Genomic DNA, 19,302 nt, shown 5'->3' with positions numbered 1-19,302 from the left:
CATCAAGGTCAGTGCCAATGTCAAGCATTTTATTTTTCCTACTTTTTTAAAATTGGATATTAATGTAACAATAATTTACATTTGTAGCACGTCAGGTCCAAAAACAGAAATACACCATTCCAGCATAGCAAGAAATGAGGGCAACTTCACAAGATCTGAATATTTGGCATTTATGTGTGTGAATCTGGTTTTTCCTCGTGCTCTGGAATTGTCTTCTGTGTCGTTCCGTGCTGCAGATGTGATTTAAAAGTCTTGGCATCGTACACCCACACAGTGTCTATGCCCTCCCCATCCGTATGTTCTGGAACCCAAGTAGGGAAGGGAAAGCGGCAGGCCACCACCTTGGCTGTACTCGGTAACTCGGTGGCCAGCTTTAGCTCCAGCTGCTCCATCTGCAGACACAGACAGCAACAACCAGGATGTCAAGAATAATACTTTGGCATTCTGAAATATAGAGCTTATATAGAACTGATGATCTCCAATATAGAAATCTTCAGTTCCCCACTAGAAGAGGCTATGAACAGCTGGTTATATTTGATTTTTAATCACTGTCTCAAGTGAATGGCGCCACTTCTTACCAAGAATGGATCATTTCATCGTTGATACTTGCATCTATTGTATGATTTGTCCACTGTACGTTTCTCAGGTAGCTAACCAGCCAGTGTGCCTGACTGGTGACTGTAACTCTGAGTACTTTACAGTAGAAATAAAGTGACAAGGAGCAATAAATCTTTCTTTGCTGTTATAAGTGACATACATGATATTCTAAGACAAGACAATAACTAAAATGTTGATGAAATAGCTGTAAGACAAACAGAAGAACTCACCATTTGGGGAACTCCAAAGATGACAACATTTGAGTACTGAGCAAAACTGACCTGGCAAAAGAATCAGAAATACTGGGAATGAAACAATTTCCTGTATATTCAATGTTTTTATTTTCTTACACTAAGTGATACCAGATGTCTTGAACAAAAAGAATACATCACCTGCTATGGTAAAATAACTGTATTTCCCCAAAATTAAGTAATTCATCACTACATACTTTACTGTACTACTCATGCATGACTGACCTTCCACAAGTCAGAGATGTGGAATGATGTGGAGCGGTGGACTCCCTCTCTCCAGGCTTTGAGGCGAGAATACCACACCAGCCAGGGGTTCAGTTCAAAGCCTGATGCCAGAAAGCCGTGCTTGGCTGCTGCTATGACCTGCAAAGCAAGGAGGATGTATGTTGATTCAATGTACCAGCAACAACGTGCACCAAATCTGGCAGCAGCTAGATGTGAAACAAGTGTGTTAATACCTTTGAGAGCTTCTGACATTACTGACATGTTTCCTTCCTTAATTAACCAATTGCTGACATTTAGATGTGTACATGTTCTCGACATATGAAGATGCCATTGATTATTATGTGACAAGAACAAAACACAAACCAAATGTGTAGGCTTGGTAAAAACTTTCTGCTAGAGATGAGGTCAACAATATGGGGAGACTAGTTCATTTGTTCTAGGTTTCAAATACAGCGACAAGACTGCAGTATATCAGTCTTGTATGATGTCAAAAAATGCTTGTGCAACATTAACCCTGGAGAGGTTGGATTTTGGTAGTAGTAAACTGTGGTATGAAAACTGACATGTATCACATGTACATTTTACTTATCTGCAGAACTGAATTCTCCCATTTAAGTGTTATTAAAACTATATGTACTCAAAATGCATTAAGGATGTTGGGATATGGGTGCATATATGCATGTGCATAGGTATGCAATAAAAGTACATGAAATGCAATACATTACTTTTGGGGTGCAAAAATATCCACAAAACACAAAATAATATGTCACAGAATAAACAATCACCTGAAATACTAAAATATCCCAATATCCCTGACTAATTTGAGGTTTCATGTATGTCATTACATAGAATTTGGTGCAATCATAATAGTTAGATCAACCGGTGTTCATTCCTTCACAAGTTATTGTAGTTAATCATCATCATCATCAATTGTGAAATAAGTTTTCTGAGATGGTTATTGTACTGTGAAAGACTCACAAGGTCACAAGGTCACAACCATATGTTCAGTAACTGTACAAACGGTGTAATAACTTTACTGTTCCTTATGTCAAAGGTCACAGGATGGGTTTGAACCATGGGCCTCCAGATAAAGACACCTGAGAGCTCAACCACTCTTCCATCCCAAAAAAGGACGTGGGACTGATATTACAGTATAATACAATAAATATATAGTGTTAGCCTAAGTGTTGATGATGTGTGATACAAGGCAGATAGAGAGGAAATGTCCCATCCCAGAAGTAAATTAACATGTTGTCAGTATGTCACCAACATCAATGTTAACATCTATTTCAGAGCATTACTACTTCTGCCTCCACACCCACAGAGTTACCCAACGCATCACTTACTATTCTTCCATCTCCGCTACCAATGTCCACCAGGGTGCCTGACCTGGCTCGCAGCACCCTGAGGACATTCTCCACCTGGGCTGTGGTCGCCGGGACAAACGGGAGGCAGACTTTCCTCAGGGCGGGTGTGACGAACGGAGCAGCCACCGCGTACAGTGCGACCAGCGACCCACCCAGCAGCCCCGTGACGATGACACCTAGCTGGCTTCTGGTCTTTGCCTCTTTTATATCGCTCTGTGAGTGTCCTGCCGGTGCCGAGTCGAAGATAAACTCCTGTGGTTGTGACATGGTGCTAACTTACGTTAACGTTACGCGTTTCAACGTTAGCTGACATTAGCTGAACTTGAACTGCTGAATGACAGCTGGGACTCTGCTAAAGGTTAGCTGTGCATGCTAACAACAAAAGGCAAACGTCATGAATAAACTACCGTGTACATCGAACACCACCAGGTCATTATGCTACCCGCCACGTCAAAAGTTCAAAACGAATTATTATAAACTAAACAAGTTGCTGGCACCAAAGTGGTGTCCTGCTATTTACAATCCATGCATTCGAAAAGTGACCTGTGCAGCGCTGTTACTGGTCCGTAAGGATGACAATGATAAGCTAACAAACGTTCCTACCTGCCCTCGTTCCCCGTTCAGTGCCGGCATAAGTTATTAAAAAGATAAATAATACACACACACACACACACACACACACACACACACACACACACACACACACACACACACACACACACACATAAATGACAATGTCATGTTGCCATGCAGAATAGAGGAAAAGCAAGATATTTAATGAAATAAATAAATAGACACACACGGTCATATAATAAATTAATCAGCCAGACAAAAAACAGGACAAACTGAAACTGATACACTTAAATCAACATTAATAAATACTCCAAAACAAACAAAAACTATTAATTAAATATTGTATCCATTACAGCATTGAAAATATAAGTTCCAAGCCAACTGGTTTTGAATGCTTGCATGTGTGCAGACTTCACTGCGCTGTTCTTGTCAGTAACTGGTAAAACGCTCATACATATTTGATTCTGGACCATCACAAAAACATCTGGTCTTATGTCAGAAAAGGAATGACCTAAACGCTGTGACAGCGTTCTTGCTTTGATGGTGCAGTATTGTCGTAGGAACCCTACAGTGCACCATTCGGTCATTAAATAATCTCAGATATAATGCAGTCACAAATACATTCTACCCCAGAGTTAAAACTGAAGCAAAACAAGGAACAAAAAGGAAAATCAACTTGCGATGCATGAGAATAGGTTCAAACTCAATTATCTCCGGATCTGTGGATGCAGTATAAAATCCTTCTTGATACAATTCCTACATACAATCTGTGTCTCGCATGTATTACCACAGCAGTGTAATATTCAACATGTACAACAGTTGCTTCTCGACTCTTTGGTGGACGGGTGTTTTTTATTATAATCACTAGTATGTTTTTTCATAATCGTCATTCCGCTCTGCATCCAAAGCTAAACCTCCATCTGATTTTGAATATGACACCAAGAAACTTAAATGAACTGGTATTTATTAAACAGAAATCCAGTTTTAAAAGGAGTTTAAGATATTTGTATCCGTAACAGAAAGAACGAAGGTGATTATGTGTTTTTTTCATTTTCTCATTTCCATGCTTTCTTACATTAGAAATCATTAGACAGTGTACGGTGAACAGTGTGGTCCAGCCCTGATGGGCCATGGTGCATCTGATGGTGGTACATGTGGTGATGGCTGGTAGTGGGACCATCCTCCATCATCAGGTCATCCTCCTCCTCTCCTCTGTACCCCTCTGCCCCATCCTGAGAGTAACTATGCTTCATCACCAGGATGCTCCTTCGTCCTGCTGGTGTGGTGTGGTGTGAGAGGCGCGGTGACTGCTGGCTCACCATCACCGGTGGCACAGGTGGCACAAGAGCCCCTCCGTCGGCTGCAATGGTAGCGTCCCTCATGCTCAGGTTGCTGCGGCTGCCGTGCACACTACCGTGCACACTCCCATGGTGGGAGCCACAGTGGTGGTCCCGGATGCATTTGGAGGAGGAGCGGCGGAGCTTGTGGAACTTCTCAAAGTCCTCGGCAAGGGCGGCATCAGTCAGGTCGCCTGAGGGGGCCCGGCGCAGAGTGCAGAGCTCGTAGTGTGGAGGCTCAAAACCAGGGTGGAGGAGGGCAGGGTCAAAGTCATCTCTGTGGACAAGTAGAGGAAAGAAGATAGACACACAGACAAACCAACATGGATGATACAGACACAGTAAATGTTCAGGACAGTATAAACAAAGCTAATAGTGTTTCTCAAACTGGTTTTATTCCTAAACCAGTTTAGATTGTAGATATTTGTATATAAATTCCAAAAACAACTAAATATTAACGTTTTTATTGTGTGTGTCACATCAGCCCTTTCACATCACACTTGCCTTTCCGTCATCACACCCAGTGTTTGAATAAAAAAAGTGTAATCCCCTATCATCTTGCTTACCTTTACAAAAATATTGAATTTCGCAGTGACATATACTTAAAGATACTGAACCCCAAAATTGCTCCTGATGTGCAGTTGGCACCTTGTGTGGCAGCCTCTGCCATCAGTAAGGGTCCTGTGATGAGCTGGCAACTCATCCAGGGTGTACCCTGGCCTTTGCCCATAGCTAACTGGAATTGGCCCCAGTAAACGGAACGGAACGGAATATACTTAAAGAATGATATTTCTTTGTGATGTTCAAAGATTTCACCTGCGAATGATGTATTTCTTGCGAGGCTGTTTGACCTGGATGATGACGGAGATGACGAGCAAGAGGACAACCAGGCCACAGGTCACTCCGATGATGGTGAGGTTAGTGTGATCCAGCGTGTCCAGGATGCTGGCTTTCCTCTTCTCTAATCAGGGAGACGACATGGAGAAGAATGACTCAATATTAGCCATTGTCAGTCTATGGCTGGTGGTGAGTTTCTCAGCCTGTCTCTCGGTACCTTTGCAGTGATTCTCATCCCATGGGTAAACACAGTTCTGGATACCGTTGCAGACCAAGGTGTTGTTGATGCACATGTTGCTATGGCAAAAGAAAGTATCTCCTTCACATGGAGCTGAAAAAGCAAAAGGCGAGTCATGCAGATGTAGGAGCACAGTGGACTGAAAACAGACCGGACCACCATGCTCACATGGAGACAGAGCACGTCTATAGAGAGAGTCTGTGGTGACACAGATAAACAAGTCACTCACGTGGATGGAAAGTTGTAAAGAGAATCCTGAATTTGCTCTTCCTGCTTCCCTCATCCGCCCACAGCCTCACCACGCCCACCGAGGAGGTCAGCATGACGTCGTTGGCCACCGTGGAGCAGAACTTATTCTTCAGGTGCTCGACCGAACTGCTGCCGTCGTAGATGGCAACAAAGTTCCGCTTGCACTCATTCGAGTTGTGCATCTCATACTCCAGAAAACGCATGTAGATCTGTGGGTAGAGGGTTGAGTGGCATCCATCAGAGGTGTAGTGGACCAGGCTTTAGCTACATTTACTCCTCCTGGCTCATCGCTCAACTTGTTTTTCCTAACTTTGTAGGGAAATTTGTCTTCTAATGCTTTTTAAAGCATATATTACATTTTAGTGACAGTAGCCAACTGGCCCATCCTCAGGGGCGGTTCTAGGGGGGGGGGGGGGCAACAGGGGCCAGTGCCCCCGTAACTCTGAGTCTGGACCCCCCTGTGGCCCCCCCCGACAGGGAGTCTGCATACAATACAATACAATGACTGATTTCTTGCAATGATTTTGTTTTGAAGGGAAAGGCAGAAATAAAGTGTCTCAGCTGTTAGCTACCCAATCAAAATTGCTGAAATTGTAAACACTGTTTTGTCTGAATGAGGGATTTATATTTTTTTCCAGGTTGTATGTGCCCCCTAACAAAAAAGCCGGCCCCAACCTGGCCCCCTTATTAAAACTGGTCCAGAACCGCCACTGCCCATCCTCATTGTGTATTGACATAGAAACCAAAATTATCCTGGTTAAACCACTAGCTTCAAGGCGTATGCTAACACTTCAGCACTGTAGGTCATATATTGCCATTTCCTGTACATGAATTGATATGAATATGAAGGTAACGCCCATGTCTGTGCAGTTTTTGAAAATTGGATGGTGAGCACAGACAGTCTCAAGGCAGGCGGATATTACAATATTTTTTCATGGAGTTCATCAGCTTGATATACAAGAAAAAAACATGTTTTAAAAGAATATGATCCCAAGCCTCGTTACCTGACCAAACATGGAGAACTTTATAAGAAGTATCAGGGAGACGGGAGGAAAAATCAGACACGCTGTCGCATGGAGGACTATCGTCTCAACAAGGTCACAGAACGGTCCGACTTTCATCAGGGGTATTTATGACAAATCCGAGGTGACAGAAAAGTTGCTGAGTTTGTGAGCTAAAATCTAAATTCAGAGAGGCACAAGGAAAAGCTGACATGACTAGACAATTTCTGAGAAAACTCCTTCTATCCTTCCCAGAGCTCACCAAAGTGTAGATTTGGGTAATGTGCCTTTTTGGCAGCACATTCCTGTGTGAGAACCTGTACGCAACTGTGAACTTTAATAAATGCAAGTACTCTAGGTTTACTGATGCCCATCGTGAAGCTGGGTAATTAAGGTTTCAACTGTGACCTCAATCAGGGTCACCCGGGGCTGCTGTGGCTCAGGGGTAAGGCGAGCGTCTTGTTATCAGAAGGTCGCTGGTTCAGTTCCCCTGGTCTGTCTGTTAAAGTGTCCTTGTGCAAGATATTGAACCTAAGACTGCTCCTTATGCTGGTTGGCACCTTGCATCAGTGTATAAATGTATGGCAGAATTACAATAAGTCACTTTGGACAGCAGCGTCTGCTAAATGCCCTAAATGTAAATCATAGCAAATGTGGGATTTCATTAGTTAGTTCAGTGCAAGGTTTAAATAAGTTCTTTAAGATATAAAGAAAAACTGTAAAATAAATAAATAATGAATAGACACTGCTCTTTGCATTTTTTTTGAAATATGTATGAAGAAATTTTTCAGCAAGAATACAATTGTTTTGAAATACAAATGTATTCAGGGTTTGCGTTTGTTAAGTCTGTGCAAGGTTCACCGTACTTAACTGTACTGAATAAGTTATTTAAATGGACAAAGGTTTTTCTATAGCTGTTTAAAAAATAATACAAGATGGTGTTTACACTTTAGTATTATTCTGTAAATGACAGAAATAACAGTACAATTTCAGAAATATTGCACTTTCTTCTAGTATTGGAACGCTGTAGACTATGAAATAACAATACCAGCAGTGGCCCCCAGCTGATTTGAGTTTGAGACCCCTGATATTGAGATAGACAATCGTTTTGTTGGTTTTGCTTATGTAGGTCAAACAGATAGATCAGTATTAAATTCAGACCATCTCATAGACAGTTCCTTGTTGTATGTTTAAAAGTGATTTGTAAAAAATACAACTTTTGTTTAAAAAATGAACGTAACGGTGAGTTTGAAGTCTTTGGATATCATAGTAAGTTCTGATTCAACTTCCCTCTGTCCAAACTGAAAGTCAAATATGTTTTATACACAAATGATTGCAAAAGCACAAGTGACAAACACCTACTTGTAACACTGATTCAAAAGTTTAACATATACAGACCGTAGCTCTTGGGGGAGCCTTGATGTACCACCTGCAGTCTACAGCCTCAGTCTGCAGCGCCCGGCCCTCTCCAGCGATCTGGGCCGATTCTACAAAGCCCTCAGGACCGCTCAGCTCAAAGTCACAAACTGCGGATGACAACATTTGTGTGTTAAAGTAATGCTAGTTTTGAGATTGTAAAAGGAGTTTGGCTGTCAAAAGGAGGACTCAAATCACATTTAATAAATGTATCATCATCACCTATATGAACAAATACATTACTCAGTAAGCAGTGTCTACTGACCTGCAGCAGGTCTAATACACTGTAACAAAGTAACATTGGCTGAATACTCACAGGGCAGAGCTGGCAGTTCCCCGAGGTCTAGGAACTCAGGATCTGAAAGCAAAACACACTATTGTTGGAAACAAATAAATCTTTCCAACATGTATCAAGTCTTTCTACAACTATGAGACAAAGTTCGAAATGTCATGCAGGGCAAAGTGTGGCTCCCAAAACGAAATTATTCCAGATACATGGAACTACAAAATGCATTTCACAAGGGTAATACAGATTACTTCTGTGTTCTTTTCAAATGTGTTTGAACCTTGATGTTATCTAAGACTGTTGTGACTTGTGTAAAAGCGGATGTTGTTAAAATATTTTTTTTAAAGAGAAAATATAATTCTGATTGTTGATGTGGATGGACGGATAGATAGATAGATAGATAGATAGGTAGATAGATAGATAGATAGATAGATAGATAGATAGATAGATAGATAGATAGAAAAACACATTGACAGGGAACATTATATTGCACAATGAATACTTTTACTTTTGATAATTACATTTGGTTGAAAATACTTAAATACTTTAACTAATGTGAGGTTTTAAATGCAGTACTTTCCCTTCTACGGGTTAGGGTTAGTATAAGAAATGGGTGCATGCAATATTCACTGAAACAAATGATTTCTAAAGGATATTAAAACAAAATCCAATACGAAGAAACTATAAAATACTGCAGTGATCGTGAAAATGACAACATGTAAGACATGCGGTATTGAGAAAAAAAAAGTAGAAGGTTTACATAATCATTGTGCCAGTACATTTCCTCTGCCCTCATTTAAACGCCCCTGAAACCCTGAAGACCTTTGTCAAAGGAGAAAAAAAAACACACACTTTCCATCTGACAGGGAAGAGAAATTGTGCTCTAAACCTTTGTGCTGATGAATTTACTTGCTAGGTGGATTATAAATCCTGATATACCAGCTTAGTTGGGGACAGATTAGGCCCCACCAGCAATGACGACCTGGTAAAATGTTATTTTTCTTTTTTGTTTTCAAAATTGTCCTCCAAGTACTAACACAATTTTTTAATGTTTTGTGAGGGGGAACCCTAGGCTTCAGTGAAATTCAATGAATAATGAAATGAAATGCTGAATAACAGAATTTGCACAAATGACACCAAACTACAGGGAATTGTGTGTTCAATGAAGCAGTCTGGAGTGAGGAATGTTTTAATTATAAGTTTAACATAAGTTCTCACATCTTTAAATAATATTATCATTAGTGACGCAGCACATCGGTCAGTCCAGTCGCTGTGATGGAAGAAGTGCAGGTGATGGACTCCACAGAGGCTCAAATCAACAAGGACTCTCATTAATCCTCTCATGTTTCTTACCCCTGCGTCTGCACCAGGCTTTTCCAGATTATTCACATTCATTTCTCTCTGTCTCTGTCTCTCTCTCTATCGCTCTGTGTTTGTGTGTGTGTGTGTGTGTGTGTGTTGGAACAATGCATTCTCACGGGCTTTGTACCTTATATGAAAAAAAAATGTAAAGACGGGATAAAGGCAAGATATAGGATGGTTTACGTAAATCCTCTCCAAATATTATTCAAAATGTATGGGACACAGAAGAATATTAAAGATTAATACAACACATATAAATATACTTAAATGGACTGCAAGGGACTTGTAACTAGTTATGAAACAGTCTTAGTTTAATACTGATGCCCTATACATAGGCATAAGAGACGATCAGCACGACAATTGGCTCTTTCTTGATAATTAAAATATGTTTATTTAAATACCGCTCACCACCACAGATTCTGACAATGTTTTATGGCAGAGTGCTGAGGATGAATTAAGTAGGCTCGCAGCCTGAGGATAGAAGCTGAATCTGTAATTTGGTGGTACGGTATACAGCGGTCGAGAATGGATACCTAACCTGGGCTGGGTTTGGAGAAAAATAGAATTGATGTAGAGGTTCAGCTTGGGCTGGGTCACGTCTCTAATAAAACATAATACTTTTTTAATTTTCACAGGTATATGCATAAAACATTCCCTTTTTGCAGTAATCCACATGGTACCATCATGTCTGAATGAAGTTAAACAGGCAAATCGTAATCATGGAAACACATTTGTTCATGTCTGTGTACTTCACGTGCCTTGAATTCATTCACACCTTTTATTCGCCTTTTCAGCAATTCTGGGAATGCAACTGTAGCAAGTAACTCACTATATCTATAAATTTAGGGGTCAACCGATACGGCTTTTTCAGGACTGATAGCGATATTGGTTATAAGAAATTAGCAGTGTTGTGCCTGAACGCGTTCAATGAACGACCGTTCATGAACTCGTTCATATTTTGGGCGAACGTGAACTGAACGTACTGTATTTCTGCCTGATGAACGTTATTGTGAAGCGTTCATTCTGGCGTTTGTGAACGGCGCGTTCTCACAGTTTAACTTCTTTCAAGACAGTGCCAGATTTCCACCGAGCCTTCCAGGCGAAAACCGTCTAAAACACATTGTGAACAGGTAGCGAAAAAACACCCAATCTGGCTGTTGTGTATTAAAAGGATGCTGGATGAGAGTTTTGTGCACGCAACTCGCTTTACTTTCGATCAAAACAGAACTTAACTAGTTCAGACAGAAACAGCTGCATACCAAACATGCAGTGAGGCATTACCAAACGAACACAGATTAATTCGTCCTGGACGGACACAACACTGGCAACGCCAGCCACCACAGAGTCGCACCGCCGCATGCGTCATCAACATGTGAAGCATGGAGGCAAAAACAAATGAAGGCAGCAGCACTACCTCAGACTGTGCCTCCACCATTAATACGCCATCTATGATTGATGATGATATGTATGATTACTTAAAACTATTTTATGAAAAGGTCAGTCATGATCCAGGTGGGAAAAATCTGACCTTTTTGTGTAAACTTTGCCCGCCGGGTTTCAAGAAGCAACTCCATACATCAACAACGTCAACAACGAACCTGAAACGGCACATTGTACTAAAGCACCTGGCGAGCCTTTCAAGGTCTGTGCGAGTGAATGAAAAATCAAAAGACACGGCAACAGCGAGCCAAAACAGATCCTCTACCACCCAAATCACATTAACGGTGTACAGTATGGCTCCGTTGTCTTTATCTCCCAGCCGCAGCTGGACAACCTTCTTTGCAGTATATTGTGGGAGAGCTGCAGTTTCAGTGTTAAAACTGATAGAACAATTGCTGTCTGTGGTTCTAAATGGGCTGTGGCAATAATTTAGAAAAATAATAGCTCGCAGCAACATATTGAAAAAAAAAGAACTATGAACTAGTTCATTTTTGGAACTGTGAACTTGGTTCAAAATTTTGAATTATGAACTATGAACTAAACTAGTTCATTTTAAAATTTGTGAACTGAACTTTGAACTAGTTCATGTAGAACGTGAACTTTCCCAACACTGGAAATTAGGTCGACTGAAAATTAATATTTTGGGCTGATATTAAATTGCAATAAAAAGGAAATTCTTTTTGTCAAAATGTATTTTTTCTATTTCATGCCTCCTCTCCAATACGTTTATTTGAAACCTGTAGTTACTAGTAGCAGAATCAGATAACATACTTTTTATAGGCTATTAATTGCAACACGTTACAGGTGGAACAATGTGTGAGAGGATGTTGCATCAGAACCAAAGTAGCACATTTAAAAATGTACATATTTTGACAGCAATCTGACAGAAAAATCACTGTTACCAATAATCAGAAAATGCTGAATATCGGCTCTCATAAACTGCCAGTGCCAAAAATCGGTCTATCCCTACTACAAAAATTCCTGTATACCCAATCCGCACAGAATTACAGATTCATTGCAATTGGGATGATACAGACATGCGTCTTGCATTGGTGTGAACTGGCAGGGTTTTTAGAATGGTGTAAAACATGCAAATATTTGCATATTTTTAACTTATCTGGTTGCAGAAAACGCCTGTTGAGTTTAGGTCCGACCCGGTTACTACTCTCTGCAACTGAGTTGTGTTCGGACAGATAATAGCACTAAAAGTTGACTTTGTTTCACCATCATTATATTTTGTCCAAAGGGGATTCAACCAAAAGATTGAACTCATATGAAATAAAATATTGGCAGGATATTTAAATACTACAAGTTTAATAATGATGTCAACTTCAAAGGCTTAAAATATGAGCTAAAATATGAGCTACTTATGCATTTCACTTATCAAAACCACATTCATGATTTAAGAAGGCATCTCAACCAGAGCAAGATTCCCCCATTCTGTCTCTGAAGGAAATCTTTACTTAGAACAATCTCAGTCCTCCAATTTGGTCCCTCGCCACAGAGGAAACCATTGAACCAATAACAAGAGTGCTTATAAAATCCATGGCATCCTTTTTTCACTTGGTCTCACGACCTTACTCCACTTCCACATTCACATTCTTCAGAAGGACACAAATAATCTAACCATTACATTTTACTTGTGTGCACTTGGGTCAATTAATTATCTCCTGCCGCTAGTAATGAGTGGAATTAGACAGGAGATTAGCACTTGGCATGGGAGACTCATTACATGAGATGTAAACAGATGAAAAACAACCTCTCAGGATCTTCCAGTCAGGTCTTAAAGGGATAGTTCATCTTTTTCAGAGTTTTTTTTTTTTTTTTTTAAGGAAAAAGTGCTTGCTCGAGTGTTTCAGTTTCTAAAAATACAAATGCTTAAGTGTGCCTCGCAAGTCCATAACACTCGGATGGTAAAGAAATCGTGTCTGATGTTTCCACAAAAGACAGTACTGAGCCCCAACATGCACAGGCAAACAACTTCAGCCCCAAAGCAACTTAAAAAAACTAGGATGGTGGGATGGATTCACATGGACTGTAGTCTAAAATGGATCATCCCTTGCGGAGTATGAAGATAATGTACAGAGGCTCAATCATGTTAAAGGAAGCAAGAAAGAACGAACCAACGAACAAATGAACAAACGAAAGCAATATAGAAAGCGAGAAAAAGTCAAAGTGACATGGCTGGATGGACAGAGGGATGCAGATTAATCTTTGCCCCTCGTCTGTGTAGGTGGCCTATAAAATCTGCTGTTAATAAAGCCTCTGCCTCGGACTCCCTTAAGCTGCTACTGCGGCTCATCGCTGACAAGCTGTATTCCCCTGAAGACAAGCTTTCATTAACTGGTGTGTATGTGTGTATGTGTGTGTGTGTGTGTGTGTGTGTGTGTGTGTGTGTGCGAACATGCATGTGTGTGTGGGCGCGCGTGTGTGAATATGCGTGTGCTTGAATAAATGCACCCCTCCTCTTCCCTTGTCAGCTGCAGCTGGTGTGCCTGCACTGCAAATGGAAAAGATAGAACATTCCCAGCAGCATGCCACCCGTCTACTAAACAAGTTGTAATGTGAAACTTTGTGCCATCACATACACACACATAGAAATTTTTTTTTTGTTGTATTTTTTGTGCACGGCCCCACATCCTTTAATGAAATTTGAGGCTTCTCTCTGAAATGAATCTCATTCAAAGGCGTTACACTGTGAAGCTGGTGATAAAGGTGTTAATGTGGTTTTTAATGGGGCTGTGTGACCAGCCAGATGTGGCAGACAGAAACGGAGGGACTGTGCAAAAGAAGTAGCCAGTTTTGGCACGTGGTAGGTATGTCACACTCACAGCAGAGCGGTGGATTGGGAAGGAGTCCCAAGGAAAGCAGTCCAAGGCTTAGAGTCTTAGTAATACTCTAAACATCAGTCTCCCAGACAGACGGCGCTGCAGCTGCTATGATACAAGCAGTTATTGTCTGTATTTTCCACTTTTTTGCCACACTCCAAAAAAAGAACTGACTGGGAGACTGTCCACCACATTTATGTGATGCTATTACCAACAGACAAAGTTTACACAGCATTTCCTTAATGTTAGTGACTTCTTTTAATGCAAACCATCATCTTTCTCTAAATTCTAACGAGTCAGTTCTGAGTCTAATCCTAACCAAACCATCATCACGTTCAACATCATGAGCCAGATTTATTTTTCAATCCTACTGATCTTGGGGGGGGGGGGGACGGAACACACTTCTATGTGATGTTTGAGAGGGCATTCACAAACCACATCATTGTCAATTAATTTGGAAATTTTGGAATTTGGAATTAATTTGGCGTCTTATGGTGAGGGAGCAGATCACAATGAATGCAACCCACCGCATCTCACCCTCTTTCATGGTGTTGGCTAAAAACTTGAAAAATGCACCGAAAAGTTGGGGGGGAAGCAGAAAATGCTAAAAAGCGCAAAAATGCAACAACAAAACAAAAGAAATTCAAATGCGGACACATTTTTCATACATATTTCATAGCGTTTAAAATTTCTAAAATCAATGCAAATTATTATCATATATTCACTGTCCGTCATCGCTAAAATACGTAGATTTTTTGCGTGTGATATAGTGTGAGTATTTGGCTCCTTACTAATGGAATTTTGATGCAAAGTTTGTCAAATGAGAACAGACTCTTAAACTGGATTACAGATGATGATTTTGAAGAATACAGGTCAGGTTGACACCTGTAAAGTAGATTATGTGACAGTAAAACAAAATGGACCCACATGTTACTTTCTCTTGCTTTTTAGTACACAGTTACACAGTTGCAGCAGCTACGATGAGGGTTCATTTATGGTAAGTCGTTTGATCCACTTCAACAAACGAGGCCATGTTCAGAAAATGTCACCCTCCTCATTCGGATTGCTTCGTGATCACTCACCTTGCGTGAAGTTGTACCGGGCAGAGAAACCGATGGCCTCCAGTTCACCGTCAGCCACAAACTTGATGTACAGGTACCTCCCACTGGAACGGACGTACTCGGGGCTTTCCTGCCCACAGTAGCGACCGATGAGAGGCGAGAAACCAAAGGGCCCGTCGCGGACCTCGATGTGGTCGAACTTGCACTCCCAGGATGGCTCTATTGAGTACTTGTCATCGAAGAATAAGTCGATGCACTGTCGGGGAGAGGCTGGAGGAGGGAGAGAGGTCGAGACACGGTGATGGAGGAACAGAAGTGGTGAGAACTGGAGCTAAAAGCGAGAAGCTAAAAACAGAGGGATGGAAGCCTCACCTTCTATGATGTAGACACACTCCCTCTCAGGAGGGTATTTCTCAGGGTAGTTGGGTGAGGTGAAGTACCCTCCATCAGGTTCCTTTACCCAGGTCCCACACTCGCCAGCTGGTGTCACACCTGAGTTGTTTTGCACTGGAAACACAAGTGTGCAGACAGACGGACAGCTGATGGTCTGACAGCTGTTTGTAATTGTCATTTCTTACTGTCAGTTAAAGTGTAGATTCATTACTGTGCGGTGAGAGGGGAATACATTTAACTCTCTTGAGCATTATCTTTGAATTCAGAGGGTCCAGTTTAGATAGCTTTGTTTTCATCCAGTTGCTGTGCTTCTGAGCATCACAAAGCTAACTGACTTTCCCATTTTTTATTGTGGGAGGGTGCACACATTTTGTCACATTAGTAGAAAAACAGGATGGGTGAGAGTTTATTATCTAGTGACATCCTTCCTGTTATTAGTCAACACACTGATGCATCAGTTAACCCAATTACATTTTACGGATTTGTGAAAATATAATACTTATATTAGAGGATTAGTTTGGGGCTTGACCTAATTTGACATATCTTTTTCGATTTTTCGTTGGATTAGATGAAGAACTGTTATCACACTGCCTATTATAGTTACAGTTATAGAGTATATTTACTATGTTTAGTTGTCATTTAGTCTATGAAATGTCAGAAAATAATCGAAATGAAAAGTTCTACCTGACATTTTTAATGATGCATAGCCGAAAAAACAGAACGAAGACGTTTTCGATTAACAGTGATACGGCAATTTTCTGAATAAATGATCCAGTTGTTTGATTATCAAGACAAATGCTCATGAATTGAAAGCTGATCATTAGTCAATAGGTGTTTCAACTCTAGTCTGAACCACTTCTGTCATTACAGTTTTAAAGGTAAGCACCACAACACAGTCACATAGACACACACGATGATTAGAGTTATCTATATCACTTTTTAGCGCGGTACTCTATTGATGGGCTATGACAGAAAACACACAGAGCCTAAAAATGGCGACTGAAGACTGAACAGTGACTCATGATGTGATAATGATACCTTGAGTTTTTTTGGTAGCCGAGGCCCCTGACAGCCCAGGTGGGACGAGGCTTGCTGCTAAAGCTGAGTGAGGAGAAAAGATCCAAGACTGTGATGTCCTTTTTTTTTTTTTTTTTTTAATAGAAATGTGATTAAACTTTGAAAATACAAACTTTTGAAACCATAGACTGGTGATAGTAAATAAGAAAAAAAAAAACCAATACAACAAAACATATTGTTGGAATATACCAGATGGGAGAAGCACCCAGAAAGCAAGCCATTACCACATCTACGGACAGGCAACATTATGAAACATGTTTACAGCTGTAAACTTACCAATGGGCAGCAGAAGTTTGTGCACCATTTCTGTTCCCTGAGGATGGGTAGCTCTGTCTCAGATATTGCCATTAAACAGTCCTGACTAAATGTCCCATTATTGGGGAAAAATGTTCTTCAGCCATCAGTTCCTCTCAAAAATGCGAGAGCGAAGTCTTCGACGTTTCCATCCCTGTCTCTCCGTCTCCCTGAGAGCTCAAAGGATTACACTCCCGTCCGCCACAAACCTTCACAATTTTTTGCTCCACCTTTAGGCTGCATTAATCCTCTCAGAAGATGTACGCTCATTGACAAAGCTGCGGCCGTTTAAAGTGGGCCAAGGCAACTGAGTACTGCCCTGTGTGTGTGTGTGTGTGTGTGTGTGTGTGTGTGTGAGTGTGTTGTGTGTGCGTGCATCATTCAATGAATTAATGCCTATTCACTCTCCAGGCACTAACACAATCAGCACCATTATCACAGCTGCAATTGACTAAAATGTCAGAACGCTATTTAATGTACTTATTTTCATTTTCCTTTTTTTTTTTATTTCCAGTCACTGTTAACGTTTAATGTAACTGAAGAATATGTAACACCATCATAGATAAATGGTACATTTTTATAGAAATGCGGGAATATTGTCCAGTGTTTATTAATTAATGCTGGTCATCAGAATTTGATTGTTTGACGACCTACATGTGAACTAGTTGCTGATTATTTTATGTAAACCATATCCTCAGCTCAAAACTGCTGTTGTGACACAGAAGTCAAATCTGAATCAGCCCCTGGTTTATCTATTCTATCTATTCATTTGTGGGGATGGAACAAGCAGGGGGAAGAAAAGACAAACACAGGTCAACATATTGTTGCGTGCAGCTGACTCTGCTCAGTGCTGTAAAGCTGGATTATTTTACGAAATGCTCCTCATGCAAACAAAAATCAAGCAGCAGGGAATGACGTGAAAGACGAAATAAATAAATCCAAGAGGCAAACCCATATGTCTCTTAACGCTCTGTGTGCAGGACATTGTATTTTATTATGTATATTAAAACATGATGACGATATAAGCTGGTATTAGAGAGACTTGGGGTTAGAAGACAATTAGGAAAATCTGCTGTTGTACACCAAAAATCGAAGCGAAATCTTCGATAAGACGTCAACCATGGTGCTTTTGCTACACCTTGAGCCAAGAAGCACCCCTTGTCTTGTAGAGCAGTTGAAGTTTGGCTGTGGAACTGGATTGTTCAGTCGGGGGAAAGGCTGGCCAAAGAGATCTTTAAGTGGGATCAAGCACACAATTATCTTTGGCCTACAGAGATTTATGTCACATTTTTCTCTTTCTTATTTACCTTTTTCTATTTCAGGAATGATTTGCAAGGTAATATAAACAACAGTCAAACACTATTACTACACATTCACAAGGAGCAATAAGGAGGAGAGAGTCAGGGCTGTTTCTGGGGGGGGGGGGGGCAACAGGAGCCAGTGCCCCTGTAACTCTGAGTCCGGACCCCCCTGTGGCCCCCCCTGACTGGGAGTCTGCATCAATAATACAATGACAGATTTCTTGCAATGATTTTGAACTGAAGGGAAAGACAGAAATAAAGTGTATCAGCAGTTTACTACCCAATCAAGATAGTTGAAATTGTAAACACTGTTTTAAGTTCCATTTATCCCTTGTCTGAATGAGCGATTTGTCTTTTTTTCCTGGGTTGTATGTGCCCCCCAATAAAAAAAAAGCCGGCCCCAACCTGGCCCCCCTATTAAACCTAGTCTAGAACCGCCACTGGAGAGAGTATATCTGGAGTAAGCCAACACTCTGCATTATTCCTCGTGAGCAGTGTATATGTGTTTTGTGGGATCTTGGATAAATCTAATTTTCTGTTCCACTAGCCTTTTTATACATTGAGAAGGTATTTAAACAAAGAAAAAAAACAAATAGTTAAAGCCCCTGTACAGACTTTTCATTTAGTGTTTATTTTGGCGGCCCCGGTGGACGAAAGCGGTGGTGTTTTGACGGAATGAAGACCGCATTTCCCATGAGCCCTAGCGCCCACTGTCGTGAAGACGTTTGTCTGGCCGGCGCGTGTAGCTTTGTTTTGGAAACGTTGGGAAGAAGACGGGACTTGTTTTGAAAACTTTTTTTTTAGCAGCTATCTACAGCGTGCATATGGATGAGGTAATGTGTCTATTTGTATTTCTATGTAATATAATATGCCGCCGGTGAAACAAAGTAATGTTAAAACTTGTATCTAAGTTCTCTCTAAGTAATTGAATCATGCCTTGACCTGGACAAATGAGAGTTTACACAGACATACATCTAAGTTCAGTAAGCCTACAACCAACAGTTTAGATAACTCGGTTGTAGAACTGTTTAGTTTAGTTGTCAACTTACCTTAGTAATACTTTATTGTCAGTGCAATAACCCAGCATTGGAAAAAACTGCAGTAGCATTGCCAACATAATACCTTACGTTGTAAGCTAACTATATTACTGTGATGTCTGTGACATAGGC

The 19,302-nt window shown here is 40.8% G+C and overlaps 2 protein-coding genes across 2 annotated transcripts; both read right to left on the bottom strand.

Annotated features, from left to right (window-relative positions):
- Positions 1-8: 8 nt before the first annotated feature.
- atpsckmt (fATP synthase c subunit lysine N-methyltransferase) lies at positions 9-3,027 on the bottom strand. Its single transcript, XM_030404120.1, has 4 exons — positions 2,420-3,027; positions 1,074-1,211; positions 828-878; positions 9-392 (listed from the first exon to the last, which is right to left on the bottom strand). The coding sequence occupies exons 1-4, from the start codon at positions 2,705-2,707 to the stop codon at positions 171-173; spliced, it is 699 nt and encodes a 232-aa protein (XP_030259980.1). The 5' UTR covers positions 2,708-3,027; the 3' UTR covers positions 9-170.
- Positions 3,028-3,203: 176 nt separating this feature from the next.
- Positions 3,204-17,162, bottom strand: LOC115572112 (neuropilin and tolloid-like protein 1). The gene is made up of 10 exons (XM_030401928.1): positions 16,815-17,162; positions 16,500-16,562; positions 15,441-15,575; positions 15,090-15,338; positions 8,408-8,449; positions 8,074-8,201; positions 5,655-5,883; positions 5,405-5,518; positions 5,167-5,311; positions 3,204-4,627 (listed from the first exon to the last, which is right to left on the bottom strand). Exons 1-10 carry the CDS (start codon positions 16,840-16,842, stop codon positions 4,090-4,092), a joined length of 1,671 nt encoding a protein of 556 aa, XP_030257788.1. The 5' UTR covers positions 16,843-17,162; the 3' UTR covers positions 3,204-4,089.
- Positions 17,163-19,302: the final 2,140 nt, after the last annotated feature.

Source organism: Sparus aurata, chromosome 21, assembly GCF_900880675.1.
Source record: "Sparus aurata chromosome 21, fSpaAur1.1, whole genome shotgun sequence".
Lineage (NCBI taxonomy): Eukaryota > Metazoa > Chordata > Actinopteri > Spariformes > Sparidae > Sparus > Sparus aurata.
Note: the sequence above shows the minus strand (reverse complement) of the source record. Positions and strands in the feature narration are given on the sequence as shown.

Bases quoted from the DNA above. Each gene is read 5' to 3' on its own strand.
- LOC115572112 (XM_030401928.1), bottom strand. From the start codon at position 16,842: ATGGTGCACAAACTTCTGCTGCCCATTG. The intron at 16,563-16,814 runs GTAAGTTTACAG...CTCCTCACTCAG, and splicing joins CAAACTTCTGCTGCCCATTG to CTTTAGCAGCAAGCCTCGTC. The intron at 8,450-15,089 runs GTGAGTGATCAC...TTTTGCTTTCAG, and splicing joins CCGGTACAACTTCACGCAAG to ATCCTGAGTTCCTAGACCTC.
- atpsckmt (XM_030404120.1), bottom strand. From the start codon at position 2,707: ATGTCACAACCACAGGAGTTTATCTTCGACTCGGCACCGGCAGGACAC. The intron at 879-1,073 runs GTCAGTCATGCA...TTCTTTTGCCAG, and splicing joins ACATCTCTGACTTGTGGAAG to GTCAGTTTTGCTCAGTACTC. The intron at 393-827 runs GTGAGTTCTTCT...CTGTGTCTGCAG, and splicing joins TCTTTGGAGTTCCCCAAATG to ATGGAGCAGCTGGAGCTAAA.